The sequence below is a fragment of the Primulina eburnea genome, chromosome 13 (genome assembly GCF_022965805.1).
Source record: "Primulina eburnea isolate SZY01 chromosome 13, ASM2296580v1, whole genome shotgun sequence".
NCBI classification, from domain to species: Eukaryota; Viridiplantae; Streptophyta; class Magnoliopsida; order Lamiales; family Gesneriaceae; genus Primulina; species Primulina eburnea.
In genome coordinates this window covers 11,630,828-11,646,746 of record NC_133113.1, presented here as the reverse complement: position 1 = coordinate 11,646,746, position 15,919 = coordinate 11,630,828, and the positions used below count along the sequence as shown (strand labels likewise).

Here is a 15,919-nt window from a genome sequence, read left to right as displayed (position 1 = left end):
TTTAAGAACGACGCTTCTCCCTCAAATCTCCATTTTTCCTTCTGAATTCGAGATTTGCATGTGTGTATATATATATATATATTGCATGAGAATCGTACGTGTCATCCTCAAATTTTGCCACAAACCACTCGCGCATATGCGCGCGCATTCTCGCGCATATGCGCGAGACTCTCGGCCTCGCCCCACGCTGCTCGCGCATGTGCGCGCGTTCCTCCGCGCATGTGCGCGCGGCGCTCTGTTCTGCTCCCGAGGCTACTGGAGTGCTCGCGCATGTGCGCGCGTTCCTCCGCGCATATGCGCGCCAGACGCTGGACCATCGGCGCATGTGCGCGCCACCAGCTGCGCATGTGCGCGCAAGCCCCTGTACCCTGCGCGCATGTGCGCGCATTGTCGCCGCGCATGTGCGCGCATGTTGCTGGCCTGCTCCGCGCATGTGCGCGCAATACTTCGCGCATGTGCGCCATGGCTCCGGCCCTTCTCTTTATTTGGTGTATTAGCTCGTCTTTTTGGGTCCAATCTGATCCGCTATAATTAAATCAATTATCCCCAATCAGTACATTAATTATCGCCTAATCCTTTCTGATTAACGCAATATATTTCTCGGGCATTACATTTCTCCCCCTCTTAGAATTGAGTTCGTCCTCGAACTCACCAACAATCAACAATCAATCCCATAATACTGGCTATACAACACCCGTATACGCCAATTGCAATTCATCACAAAGTAATACCACCTGTAGTTGCTATTCCATCTGTTTATTTCAAATCAAGGACATATTCCATCATCGGTTCCAAATACCAATCGTCCTCATCTGACATTGGTTTCCTACCTCTGTTCATTCAGATAATTAGTGCTAACCTCCCGTATTAAAGTTCTACCAATATCTTTGAATATCTGACTACCCGCTGACTACCTGTCAATCTGTAACAAGTCTGAGCGAAACAACTTATGATATAACCTACCATACGTGCAACCTTCATCACGATCACATCAATCTGATTATTTCTTTGACCGTGATCTCTGTCTTCTAGTTTTTTTTGTACATTATCTTATACAAACTACTAGATATGGATTGAACAATCTACCAATCACGATCATACCATATCCCCATCTGCAGAAAATGGTAGTATACTCCCATTTTTGATTCAGGAATATACAAAGTTGGTAATCATCTTCTGATTCCTAGCTTTCTGGCTTCTTTTGTTAGCGATTCAGACCTATCAGTACACTTTCTGCCCATATTTCTGTACAATTTCTGTTACCACTGATCCCATCTGTCTATATCACCCCTATCGGTTCGAATATCATACCTTTTCAATCATTAGAATGAAAACTGAATCCCCTACGGTGCATTTCTGACACTACCTGAGAGTTCAGAGTCGAACTAAGCTGTAAAAGATCAATTAATAACATAAAATAAATAAGAAATACCTACCTGGTAGTCGGCTCTGACTATCCATATCAAAAGCTGGAACAATTCTGAAACATTCTGATATAACACGATAATCGGTCTTATCCAAAACACAAATTACATAGCTGTTATACTGATCTGATCAACAAAATACAGGTCTGAAAATACTGATTACATTTCTGAACTGTTTACACTAATCTGCATCACACCCTGACTCACAATAACAGTAATATCACATCAACTTCTGAATAGAAAGAACCTATACAGATCTAGTGAGTTAAAGAAAACTCATAACATAATAGATTCTGGCTGGCTGACTAATCTTCATACTGTCCAGATCAACGGCTATATCTCATCTGCAAATAGAATATACTCCCAACCAATATAAGATGTCTCAAATACTGATTTAGAATCATAACAATACTCAGCAGACATAAAGCAATACAAGAAAAAGAAAATCAGAAGAAGATAATCTGGTTCTGACATATCTGACATTCTGCTAATGCTGACATTTCTGATACCGCATAGTCTGAATGAAAACCTGTATCAGTAACTGCATACCTGATTCATACCTGACCCATTGCTGTATACAATAATCACAATTCTTGAAATATTTAACACAGGTCTTCAAATATTCAATATAGACAATCAGATGCTATGGATATATCCCGGAATCATAGATATAACAGGTATAATTCTTCAAAATACTCCTGAACACATAATCTGTCAATCTAGAAATCAGCTAAAATGTCTTCCAGAGAAATATGTAATCAACTGGATTCTTCAGCCCATACCTTAATCTGTCAATTCTTTCAGTTCATTCTGATATAAAACACATCTGACATCCTATCTAGGCCAACATCAGTCAACTATTAGATTACTAGCACAATTGTTACTGCTAGACTCGATTTCAGTGGATCTACTGAATACATAAGGATACTATCTATTCCTTTCTGTACTCATCGAGTCAAAAAACAGTACAATGATCTAAGGAATTCTGAATCTAGAATCCTCATTTATCAACTATTTCCAGACCACATGCTACAATAGTTCTGTACTGGTTTAGCAGTACATATCCATACTGAGATCGAAATCATATAACACCAGTACATCATATCTAGCCCAAACCCGGTTTCATTCTACTGTAGTATTTAACATGTCACAGAAATCTCTGATATCAACATATTCCTCCAAACAGTAAGGAAATCAATACTACAGCACCAACAGACCCCATAAATATAGCATATCATCATGCTACTCAATCACAGATACTCATGGCGAATGCATTAGTATATATCAATACATCTGCAATATAATCATAAAGAATAGTACCTGTTGTAGTTTCTGGATTGTTTCTCACGCATTGCCCCCCGATGGTCCTGCTCCCTGGAATCTTTGGGAACCCTTCTGGGGACACACTCTAGCAAAATGCCCATGTTGTCCGCAGACATTGCATCTACCAGTCACTCCCTGGCATTGCTCGGTGGGATGTCTCCCTCCACACCTAGCGCAATAAACTCCAGTATAACTCGGACTGGAACCACTGGAACTGGAGGAACCACTACCTAACTTCTTGAACTGTTTCTTCCGAGCTTTCAGCAAATCTTGCTTTCCACTCATGCTGCCACGTTCCAATCTCGAAGGGGATTGTGGTGTCTGGGGTTGCTTCACACACAACCTCGCTAATTGTCGAATCAGACTCTCTTCTGCTCTCTTTGCTTTACTCAAGACATCAGCAAAATGATAGGGTCGCTGTAGATTCATGAAGGCAACTATCTCCGAATTCAATCCTCTAATGAATTGAGTCACTACAGCTTCATCATCCCTAGCCATATGAGGAGCAAAACGCAACAGAGTAGAAAATTTAGCAGCATAATCATCAATCTTCAATTGACCTTGACTTAAATTCTCAAATTCTGCTTTCTTGTCTTCTCGGTACGAGGCGGAGAAAAATCTTTGATAGAATTCAGTCTTGAAGACTTCCCATGTGATCACAGTACCACGCAGTGCCAATACTCTTTTGATTGTAATCCACCAACTTCTGGCAGCCTCTTGTAATTGGTGAAATACCAATTTAACTCTCTGGTCATCTGTACAATCCAGTAGATCAAACAATATCTCTATGTCCTCAACCCAGTGCTGACACGTTTCAGGCGTCTCTGTACCACTCAGAATCGGCGGCTCAAACAACTGAAATTCTGCCAACTTAGTTTCCATCGGAGTCGCTGACACATCTATCTGCGGTTCTGGTATATATGGCTGCTCATACGAAGTACTGCCTGTTTCCACAATCCTTCAGGGAGGTACATCTGATTACCACACACATTAGTAACCCAATAATACAAATCTGTGCCAATATTTCCTGATCATGATCATCTTACTGCTGATCATGAATCCGATCCGATTCATATTTAAAAATACATACTACCAATTCAAATCATATAATCAGGTAAACATGTATCTTTAAGCAATAACATATAGTCTCATGCTAGCATCACAATGTCAATCAACAAGAAAATCAATCTCATGCTAGCACAGACATGCAAGGAAAGAAAATTCCTCTACCCCGCTCATTCTCTTCTAACTCCATCTAAGTTAATCTAAAAGATCTATCAATTCTAACTATCTCAGTCTAAAGAGCTATCTCTAAAGGATCTTCGCTCTGATACCACCTGTTGTGGGGACCCGGACGCTAATCATCTTCTTAATCATAGTTGGGATTTAATTATCGGTTCTAATAAACAGGGTCTAAAATTTTTCGTTTTAAATAAAAACTGCGGAAGGTAATGGCAACTTATCATATACATATCTGTATAAAATACATTACAGTATTAACATACAATACTCTAGTCTAAGGTTCGACTACTAAATTCAAGTAATAAAACCAAGTCTACTGTAAGTCCGGAATCACCACGCTAACTCGTCTTATCTCATCGTCATCTCGACCCTGATCCAGCCCCACCTGTTGTCATGCACACACACAAAACAAGACAACAGCCGGATAACTCCGGTGAGAAATAAATCCCAGTATAAAACATGGTAAACATGTATATACATAAAATAATTCATGAAACATGCTGTCACGAATAAAATCAAAACATTAGATTTCATAAGCTATAAAATCTAATCACAACAAGCATGCACTTCAAATCAGCTAAACATGCATATAACCAATCTAAATCATAACAATATGCTAGCACAACTGGAAGCAATAACGATGGGTCCCATGATCTAGGAACCACATCCATGTAAGCATGCAGTCCTAATCAAATCATGTCTAGACTTGACTCGACTAGAACTCTAGGGATCCCGGGGTGAATAAGACGTCACTGGCTGTCACCTACCCAACCAATCGTGGTGCTGTACGTCTTATTCCTAGACTTCGGTCCGAGCTGTATCGACGGCTGGCAATAGGAGTAATGCCTACTCCTAAGCTGAGATACACCGAACGTCTAGAAGTCTGACAATGACTGTCAAGACTTTCCTATCTTAAATGCAATGAATAATAATCTGTAAACAAAGCATAATCATATTCATATCTGAATATGGCAATAATCTCATATATTTGAATAAAATGCTAAAATCAAAGCATAAACATATCAACTATAAAGAACAGTACAGTATGTGATTTTGTTGGGAAACTCAAATGAAATCTGATTTGAGTTATGGCTTCCCGAATATCACATGAATTATACCTTTGTCGTCCCCGTCTGATGAAGACGAAGTCTCGAAGTCGAATTTGTCCATATCTGATGTCCTTGCGTAGCCTGCGTTGATAGGAACACAGTACCGAAGTCGGATTTCAATTTGGATAGACGGTTCGCTCGCAAATCAATTTCCGAATTTAAGAACGAAGCTTCTCCCTCAAATCTCCATTTTTCCTTCTGAATTCGAGATTTGCATGTGTGTATATATATATATATTGCATGAGAATCGTACGTGTCATCCTCAAATTTTGCCACAAACCACTCGCGCAGATGCGCGCGCATTCTCGCGCATATGCGCGAGACTCTCGGCCTCGCCCCACGCTGCTCGCGCATGTGCGCGCGTTCCTCCGCGCATGTGCGCGCGGCGCTCTGTTCTGCTCCCGAGGCTACTGGAGTGCTCGCGCATGTGCGCGCGTTCCTCCGCGCATATGCGCGCCAGACGCTGGACCATCGGCGCATGTGCGCGCCACCAGCTGCGCATGTGCGCGCAAGCCCCTGTACCCTGCGCGCATGTGCGCGCATTGTCGCCGCGCATGTGCGCGCATGTTGCTGGCCTGCTCCGCGCATGTGCGCGCAATACTTCGCGCATGTGCGCCATGGCTCCGGCCCTTCTCTTTATTTGGTGTATTAGCTCGTCTTTTTGGGTCCAATCTGATCCGCTATAATTAAATCAATTATCCCCAATCAGTACATTAATTATCGCCTAATCCTTTCTGATTAACGCAATATATTTCTCGGGCATTACAAAAAAGTGAAGCCTCGCGCCTCTATTTATAGACAACGATCGGTAGATCCGATCCACTTCGGAAGATCCGATCCGGTACACTTCGGACCTTCCGAACCCTGATCGGACGATCCGAACCCTGCATGTCTTCCACGTGTCCAGCCACCTGTCTCGGACGATCCGAACCCGGTTCGGTCCTTCCGATCCCTAAAAAGGATTTCGTCCGCGAAATCATGTCTGAAGAATGACAATTCTGAACAACAATACATTCAACTTAAGAATGAATTACAACTGAAAGTACAACTGAAATTACAATCATAACTGAAAATACTACAACTAGAACAACTCTGGATGCTCTGACCGCATGCGACTCTCTAGTTCCCAAGTAGCTTCTTCAGTACCTCGGTGCTGCCACTGCACTAAGACAAGAGGAATAGTCTTATTCCGCAGTACCTTATCCTTCGGGTCTAAGATCGAAACCGGTCTTTCCACAAAAGACAAATCCGGATTCAGCTGAACTTCTGTCGGATGCAAAACATGAGACTCATCCGCTACGTATCGTCTCACCAAGGACACATGAAACACATTGTGAACACTAGACAGATACGGTGGCAAAGCTAATCTGTAGGCCAAATCTCCCACACATTCTAAGATCTCAAAAGGACCAATGAATCTCGGAGATAGCTTACCCTTGAGTCCAAATCTCAGAATCCTCCGAAAAGGTGATACCTTGAGAAACACTTTCTCGCCTGCATCAAAATGAAGAGGTCTGCGCTTGGTGTTCGCATAACTCGCTTGTCGATCCTGAGCAGTCTTAATCCGCTGTTTGATCACAAGAACTTTGTCCATGGCCTGCTGAATCAATTCTGGACCCTCGACCTGTCGTTCTCCGACTTCCTCCCAGAACAGAGGAGTACGACAACGTCGACCATACAATGCTTCAAACGGAGACATACCAATACTCCTATGAAAACTGTTGTTGTATGCAAACTCTATCAGTGGCAGATGATCCTGCCAAGCTGGCCCGAAATCCATCACACAAGATCTCAACATATCCTCAAGAGTACGAATAGTCCTCTCTGACTGACCGTCAGTCTCTGGGTGATATGCAGTACTCAAACTCAAGGTAGTGCCCAAAGCTTGCTGAAAGCTGCCCCAAAATCTAGATGTAAATCGAGGATCTCTGTCACTAACGATACTCACGGGCACACCATGAAACCGTACAATCTCCTGAATGTACAACCGTGCCATCCGATCGAAAGTGAAATCTCTGTTATACGGAAGAAAATGGGCAGACTTAGTAAGCCGATCCACTACCACCCAGATAGCATCTCTATTCCCCACAGACATAGGCAAGTGAGTCACGAAGTCCATCGTGATATGCTCCCACTTCCACTCCGGAATAGGAAGATTCTGCAACAAACCTCCAGGTCGTCGATACTCAGCCTTCACCTGCTGACAGACTAGGCACTTGGAGACATACTGATAAACATTACGTTTCATACCTTTCCACCAAAATCGAGTCCTCAAATCCTTATACATCTTGTTGCTCCCCGGATGAACACTCAACTTGCTACGATGAGCCTGAGACAAAATCTCCTCCCTCAAAGTGTCATCTTCCGGTACAACAACACGACCAGATAAGCACAAAAGACCCTCGGACTGATAGTGGAATCCAGAAGTATTATCTCCATCAGCCAACCGAGCTAATTTCTGAACCTTAGAATCAGACATCTGAGCATCTCTAATCCGAGAATACAAAACTGGCTCAGACAAAATAGTAGCTACAGGGATACTCTCTGTTCCCTTCCGATGCTTACAATTGAATCCCATCGAACAGAAATCCTGAATAATCCCAGATACAGCACAAGTCTGAAGAGTAGACAATCTCACCTTGCGACTAAGAGCATCGGCCGTGAGATTCGCAGATCCTGGATGATACTTAATCTCACAATCATAATCCTTGAGTAGATCCATCCAACGACGCTGACGCATGTTCAACTCAGCCTGAGTGAACAGATACTTCAAACTCTTATGATCAGTGAAAATCTCAAATCGCTCACCATACAGATAATGGCGCCAGATTTTCAAAGCAAAAACGATCGCTGCTAATTCCAGATCATGAACATGATAGTTTTCCTCATGAGGCTTCAACTGTCTCGACGCTTAAGCAATCACATGCTCATTCTGCATCAGAACACACCCTAGTCCCTGTAAAGAGGCATCGGTGTAAACACTGAAACCACCAGATCCAGACGGTAAAGCCAAAACAGGCGCAGATGTCAAACGTCTGCGAAGTTCCAAGAAACTCTCTTCGCACTCTGATGTCCATTCAAATGAAACATCTTTCCGAGTGAGCTGAGTGAGTGGCTTAGCAATCTGAGAGAAGTTGACAATGAAACGGCGATAATACCCAGCCAATCCCAGAAAACTGCGGATCTCGGCTACTGTCGTCGGACGCGACCAGTTCAATACCGCTTCCACCTTGCTCGGGTCAACTGAAACTCCCTTGCTAGAAATGACATGACCAAGGAATACAACCCTGTCAATCCAAAACTGACATTTACTCAACTTCGCATAAAGCTGATTCTCGCGAAGTGTCTGTAAAATAATCCTTAAGTGTTGTACGTGTTCTTGCTGATCATGCGAATAGATTAAGATATCATCTATAAACACCACAACAAACTTATCCAAGAAATCCCGAAATACCCGATTCATCAGATCCATAAAAACTGCTGGTGCATTCGTCACCCCAAAAGGCATAACCAGAAACTCATAATGCCCATACCGGGTCCTGAATGCAGTCTTCGATATATCTCCCTGATGAGCTCGAAGCTGATGATAACCAGACCTTAAATCAATCTTGGAATACACAGAGGTACCTTGCAGTTTATCAAATAAATCATCAATCCGTGGCAACGAATACTTATTCTTTATCGTAGCACGATTCAAATGCCGATAATCTATGCAGAGCCGCATAGAACCATCTTTCTTTTTGACAAAAAGAACTGGTGCTCCCCACGGGGACACACTGGGTCGAATATACCCCTTGTCAAGAAGATCCTGCAACTGCTGTTTCAATTCTTGCATCTCCGATGGAGCTAAACGATAAGGAGCTCTAGAGATTGGTGTCGTGCCTGGCACTAAATCAATGCCGAAATCCACTTCCCGAACGGGAGGAAAACCAGGAATCTCCTCGGGAAAAACATCCGGAAAATCGCAAACCACTGGAATGTCACTGATACCGACACTATCTGCGGACGAATCAATAGCATAGATAAGGTAGCCTTCCCCGCTCGACTCTAAAGCACGACAGGCTTTCAGAGCAGAAACCACAGGCATCGGGGGTCGCGCTCCCTCTCCATAGAAAAACCAACTGTCGCCCTCAACTGGACGAAACTGCACAAACTTCTGATAACAGTCCACAGTAGCTCTAAACACAGTCAGCACATCTATTCCCAGAATGCAATCAAAATCCTCCATCGCAAGAATCATCAAATTAGCAGTTAAAACATTACCCTCAAACTCTAGAAGACAACCCAAAACTAGACGTTTAGCTAGCACCGAATGACCCATCGGTGTGGAAACAGATACCACAACGTCCAAAGAAGTGAAAGGTAACGCATGAAGCTTAGCAAATCTCACAGATATGAATGAATGTGATGCACCAGTATCAATGAGAACGTAAGCAGGTAATCCACATAATAAAAAAACACCTGCGATAACTCTCTCGTTCTCCTCAGAAGCCTGATCCTGGTTAAGAGCAAAGACCTGCCCTTGAGTACGCGGTCGGAGGTTAGAACCCTGAGTAGACTGTCCCTGCTGTGGCCTCTGATGAACTGAAGCCTGAGAACCAGATCCTGATCCTCCGCCCGTCTGTGGACAATCTCTCTTCATGTGGCCCATCTCACCGCACTTGTAACAAGCACCCGCAACCTTGCGACAATGCTCCGTCGGATGATCCTTCCCGCAATGCTGACACGGGCCCTTCTTCTTCCCAAAATGGTGAACTCCTCCAGATCCAGAGGAAGAAGAAGTAGATCCAGCCTTCTTAAATGCTTGGGCGCGGGGACCCAAAGAACTAGTAGGACGAGCAGACTGCATGGCTCGACCTCTCAGCAAACTGCCCTCAGCCTGGCGACAACGGTTCACAAGGCCCTCATACGATGTCGGATCATCAGAGACAACAACCCGATCATAAATCTCCTGATTGAGGCCCTGAAGAAAATGGTTATACTTGGCCCTAGCATTGTCACTGACATGTGGAACATACGGAAGCAACTCAAAGAACTTCTGCTGATACTCATCAACAGACAAACTTCCCTGCTTCAGATTGATCAACTCAATTGCCTTGGTCTGCAGAAGAGCTGGCGGAAAGTAAAGCAGCATGAAAGCGGCTCGGAAATCGGCCCAAAGAACTCGACCCTGTCGCTGAACTATCGGTGCAGAGGTAGACCTCCACCACTTACGCGCACCACCCTCCAGCAAGAAATCAAGGGTATCAATCTGCTGCTCCGCCGAGCACTGAAAAGTCTTGAAGCAGCTCTCCATCCTCTCAAGCCAGTTCTCCGCAACATCCGGAGTCTCACCGCCCGAAAGAGGTTTCGGCCCCATCTGCAAGAACCGATGCATACTAAAACTCCGAGGCTCATCACGACGGTGTTGACGACGTTCTCGATGCTCTCGGCGACGCTCCCGATCGTCGCGGTCTCCCCAGCGTCCAATGCTGCCATGACTACTAGCATCGTCGTCAAAACCAGACATCTCTAGCTACAAAAGTTACCAGAGATTAAACCCAAAAGAACAGTTCCAAATCCCAAAATTTTAATGCATGCTCTGATACCATAAATGTAGTGACCCGTTCCAGAATCACCTACTAATCAGAACTTAAGCATGCAAAATTAACATTTAAAACTGAATCAGGTAAACAGCGGAAAAACAGTAATACAACCCAATCGAATCTGTAAGTACAAAATACTTAAACAACCAGATCGAACTAAATTCCAAGAACAAATACCAACAACTACAGGTCAACCTCTGCCAGCTCCCTGTCTACTCCCTCCTGGACCGTCCAACCTGAGACCTGCCCCATCGAATAGGGTGTCCAAAACAGAGATAAACCGAGGACGTGAGCATAAAACGCTCAGCACCGAAAGCATGAGTATACAAGACTATGACATGCATGTATGCAAAATGTACTGGATACCAGGATCTGGGTATAACGAAATACTGCTCAGGTAAATGACGTCAAGGTATGTAGCACTCTGCGCCTTCGCACCAGGAGGTGGCTCCCATACCAAAATAAACCTGTGGATATACCGATGACCTGACCACCGTCGGCCAACGGGGTCCAACCATCCACAACAAACGAGGGCTGAGCACCCTCTCAACAGGCTATCTCAAAGATAATCAGGCCCAACATGATTATGCAAATGCCGCATAATAAACCATGCATCATATGACAGATAATAATTCAACATATAAACATGCAACACATAGTAAAGCATACTCAATCCTGCTATCTCAGATAGTACTTTGGTACCTCAAACCAGTAGATCCTAGCAATCAGCCCTAGAATCAAGCCTGCGTCCGTAGTCAGCCCACTGATGCCGCTAGCTCCCAACTAGAGCACAGCTCCGCTACAAAACCAGTAGCTCCCCGCTAGTGCCTGAACCTCGGGAAAAGACTAGAAACCCATCAGAAACGACTAAAACGCTCTGGAACACTCGGAATTGGCGAGTAAAAAGTGAAGCCTCGCGCCTCTATTTATAGACAACGATCGGTAGATCCGATCCACTTCGGAAGATCCGATCCGGTACACTTCGGACGATCCGAACCCTGATCGGACGATCCGAACCCTGCATGTCTTCCACGTGTCCAGCCACCTGTCTCGGACGATCCGAACCCGGTTCGGTCCTTCCGATCCCACCGAAATATAATTAATCCAATAATTAACTCAAATTAGGCATCGGGATACTACACGGCATAACAATACAATCTGAATAACCCCGTCAATCTGAACATCACAGATATAATATCAGAATTCATAATCAGTATCGGTACAACTCATAATCTCAACGATAACACAACTCTGATATCAAATCTCAACTAAATGTGGTGACCCGGGCTCTAACTCTTTTCGTTGGGATTCAATGGATCATTAATATAAAAAGTGGGTCAAATTTTCGCTTTTCAACATTAAATCTAATGTATATAAACAAGCATAAATTCTTTATTTAAATTACAACCATAAGGTACAAAATATCTTGTTCCATCCATTCTCAACAACTAGTAATTAAATACAGTACATATCAAATGTACAACTACTAGTTCTTCTGCTATGCCCGAGATCACCACGCTATGTCCATCTCTCATCCTCTGCGTGACCCAGATCCTGCCCCACCTGTTGTTATGCACACATACAGACATAACAACAGCCGGAAACTCCGGTGAGAACAAATCCCAGTATAAACATGTATACATGCATATAATCAATCTAAACATGAAACATGCTACTATGAATGACAATCATATAAACATGCAATGCGAATCAAACCATGTCTGGACTCGACTCAACTAGAACTCTAGGGATCCCGGTTTGAATAAGACGTCAATGGATGTCACCTACCCTCCCACTCGGGGTGACTGTACGTCTTATTCCTAGACTTCGGTCTGAGCTGTATCAACGACTGCAATAGGAGTCAGGGCTGCTCCTAAGCTGAGATACACCGAACATCTAGATATTTGACAATGGCTGTCAATGACTCTCCTATCTTAAATGCAATGAATATCAATCTGTAAACAAAGCATACTCATATTCATATCTGAATATCACAATGATCTTATATGCTTGAATACAATTCTATAATCAAAGCAGAATCATGTTACAAGATTTGAATATAATTCTATAAACAATTCATAAACATGTTATCATATATACAATAATTCTAGTATGTGATTTTGGTTGGGAAACTCAAATAATATCTTATTTGAGTTGTGGCTTCCCAAACAAACATGGCTTATACCTTTCTTTGTTGTATAATCGTCGTCGTAGCTGAAGTCTCGATCTTGAGATTACCAATATAAATCTGAAATGGTATAACCAATGTGCATTCTATAAATCTTCTACTCAATGCATTACATTTATAATCTACAACAATTCTTGATACCCTTCCTATTACATCTCAATATCAATTGACGGCATATCGGCGTGGTTTCTCGATACTGATCAATCTAAATCGCATCATTTATCAATAATCAATAATCGCCATTCATATTCATGATAATCTATACATCCTAAGCTCATATCTCTTCTGAATTCTCTATCTTTCTCATTCAAGAAATACTAAAAATCATAACAAATGCAAACGCTACATTTCTTCAATTCGTTTGCGAATATACAATGCTTACTATGTCAAGAACACAATATAACCATCATATTACAATTTCCCTAATCCATAAACTCTGAATCATGGTGGAATTGAGAGAAACTTACATCACTTTGAAGCTCTTCCTGCAAGGTTCAATAATCTCTACTCGGATTACAAATCGGATGACTAAATCATGCAAAATCACAAGTTTAAGATCAAAAGGAAATGGAAGCTTTCTTCCTGGATTTCCTCGGCCCTCAGCTTTCTGAATGCAAGGAATAAAGACACCTCACCTTTTATTGCATGGTAGGGGCAAGTGTATTATTTTTCACATTACACGCAAGACCGCGGGTGCGGTGATCTCCTCAGCGCGGGTGCGCTATGCCTTCGGCAACTCTATTATTTTTCACAAAACAGCGACCGCGGGTGCGGTCTCTGCAAGACCGCGGGTGCGGTCTTGCTTCGCATAAAATTGCCAACTTTCTGTCCATACACCGCGGGTGCGATGTCTCCTAGCACCGCAGGTGCGGTGTGGCTTCGGCAACACATTCAAAATTCCATAATTTATGACCGCCGGTGCACTCTTGTTCTAAGCGCGGGTGCGGCCTCTCACACATGAAATATTTTGTACTTTCATCTTATGACATGCATTCTCATATCCTCCGAGTCGTACGTCAATGAAAACTAATAATCTCGAGCCTTACATTTCTCCCCCTTTAAGAAATGATTTCGCCCTCGAAATTGCACATCATTCTATCAATGCAAGCATCAAAAGTAATAACAATAAAGTTAGATCAATACTTACATCATTGGAATAACTCGGGGTGTTTCTGTCGCATGTCGGCTTCTGTCTCCCATGTTGCTTCTTCAGCGCCGTGACGACTCCATTGGACTTTCACTAGAGGAATAGTCTTCGTTCTGAGCTTCTTTTCCTTCCGATCAAGAATCTGTATCGGTTGTTCAATATAGCTCAATCTCTGATCAAGCTCAGCTTCGTCAGGCTGAATGACATGAGAAATATCTGGCATGTATCTACGCAACATCGATACATGAAAAACGTCATGTATACCAGATATAGAAGGAGGAAGAGCCAGTCGATATGCTCGATCGCCAATCTTCTCTAGGATCTCGTAAGGACCGACGTATCTAGGAGACAACTTCCCACGCTTGCCAAATCTGACAACGCCTCTGAATGGGGAAATCTTTAGAAACACCCTGTCTCCTCGCTCAAATACTAACGGTCTACGTCTGATGTTGGCGTATTTCGCTTGCCTATCATGTGCCGTCTTCATCCTCTTCTGAATGAATTTCACTTTCTCTGTCATGTCACGAATCATATCCGGCCCAAGTTCTGGTACCTCTGAGATGTCATCCCAGTATAGCGGAGATCTGCACTTCTTACCATATAAAGCTTCAAACGGTGCCATCTCAATGCTCTTCTAATAGCTATTATTTTAAGAGAATTCACAAAGAGGTAGGGAATCTTGCCGACTAGTGCCAAAATCTAGCACTACGGCTCTCAACATATCCTCTAGTGTCTGGATAGTCCGCTCTGACTGTCCGTCTGTCTGAGGATGATAAGAAGTACTCAGGTGTAATGTCATACCTAAGGCCTGCTGTAAACTGTGCCAGAAGTGTGAAGTGAATCGTGAATCACGATCTGATACGATAGACTTCGGCACACCATGCAATCTGACTACCTCTCGAACATATATCTCCGCCATCTGATCGTGTCTGTAAGTCATTCTGTACGGAATGAAACAAGCTGATTTGGTCAAACTGTCGATAACGACCCAAATCACATCACAGCCTCGGGAAGAACGGGGTTACTTCGCCACGAAATCCATGGAAATGTGATCCCATTTCCGTTCTGGAATAGCTAAACTCTGAAGTAGACCTCCGGGCTTCTTCCTCTCGGCCTTCACCTGTTGGCAATTTAAGCATTTAGACACATACTCGGCGATGTCTGACTTCATCTGTTTCCACCATAATTGTGTCTTCAGATCATTGTACATCTTCCTGCCACCAGGATGAATGCTGAACCAACTACAGTGTGCTTCGGACATAATCTGATGTCTCAAGTCTAAAACATCTGGCACTACGAGACGGTTATACAGCACATGATCACGTACCTGATATTTGGATAAATGTCCTGCTCTGACCATCTGAATCGATCTTTGCACATTCTGATCGGTTCGTTGAGCTTCTTTGATCCTCATGATCAAGTCCGGCTCAACTTGAATAGCAGCAAGTCGTAGTGGCCTCCTATCTGTATCAAATTCTAATCCAGAGAAACAACAATTTTCAACTAGCTTTGTAACACCCATCGTTGATAAGGATAAGGAGCAAACCTTTCGACTTAAGGCGTCTGCTGCTGTATTTGACTTCCCTGGATAATATTTGATCTCGCAATCAAAGTCTTTTAACAGATCAAGCCATCTACGCTGCCTCATGTTCAACTCCGACTGGGAAAACAAATATTGTAGGCTTTTATGGTCTGAATAGATCTCAAATTTCTCGCCATAAAGATAATGACGCCAGATCTTTAATGCAAATACGATAGCCGCCAATTCAAGATCATGAATGGGGTATCGAGTCTCGTGAGTCTTCAACTGTCTTGAGGCATATGCGACCACATGACCTCGCTGCATAAGAACACATCCCAAACCTCTGTGAGAGGCATCACAATATACAACAAAATCACCC

At 43.2% G+C, this 15,919-nt stretch overlaps 1 protein-coding gene across 1 annotated transcript; it reads right to left on the bottom strand.

The window, feature by feature from the left end:
• Positions 1–1,315: 1,315 nt before the first annotated feature.
• On the bottom strand, positions 1,316–11,819 carry LOC140810303 (uncharacterized). Its single transcript, XM_073168176.1, has 3 exons — positions 11,386–11,819; positions 9,438–10,926; positions 1,316–1,390 (listed from the first exon to the last, which is right to left on the bottom strand). Exons 2-3 carry the CDS (start codon positions 10,605–10,607, stop codon positions 1,316–1,318), a joined length of 1,245 nt encoding a protein of 414 aa, XP_073024277.1. The 5' UTR covers positions 10,608–10,926; positions 11,386–11,819.
• Between the last annotated feature and the right edge of the window lie 4,100 nt (positions 11,820–15,919).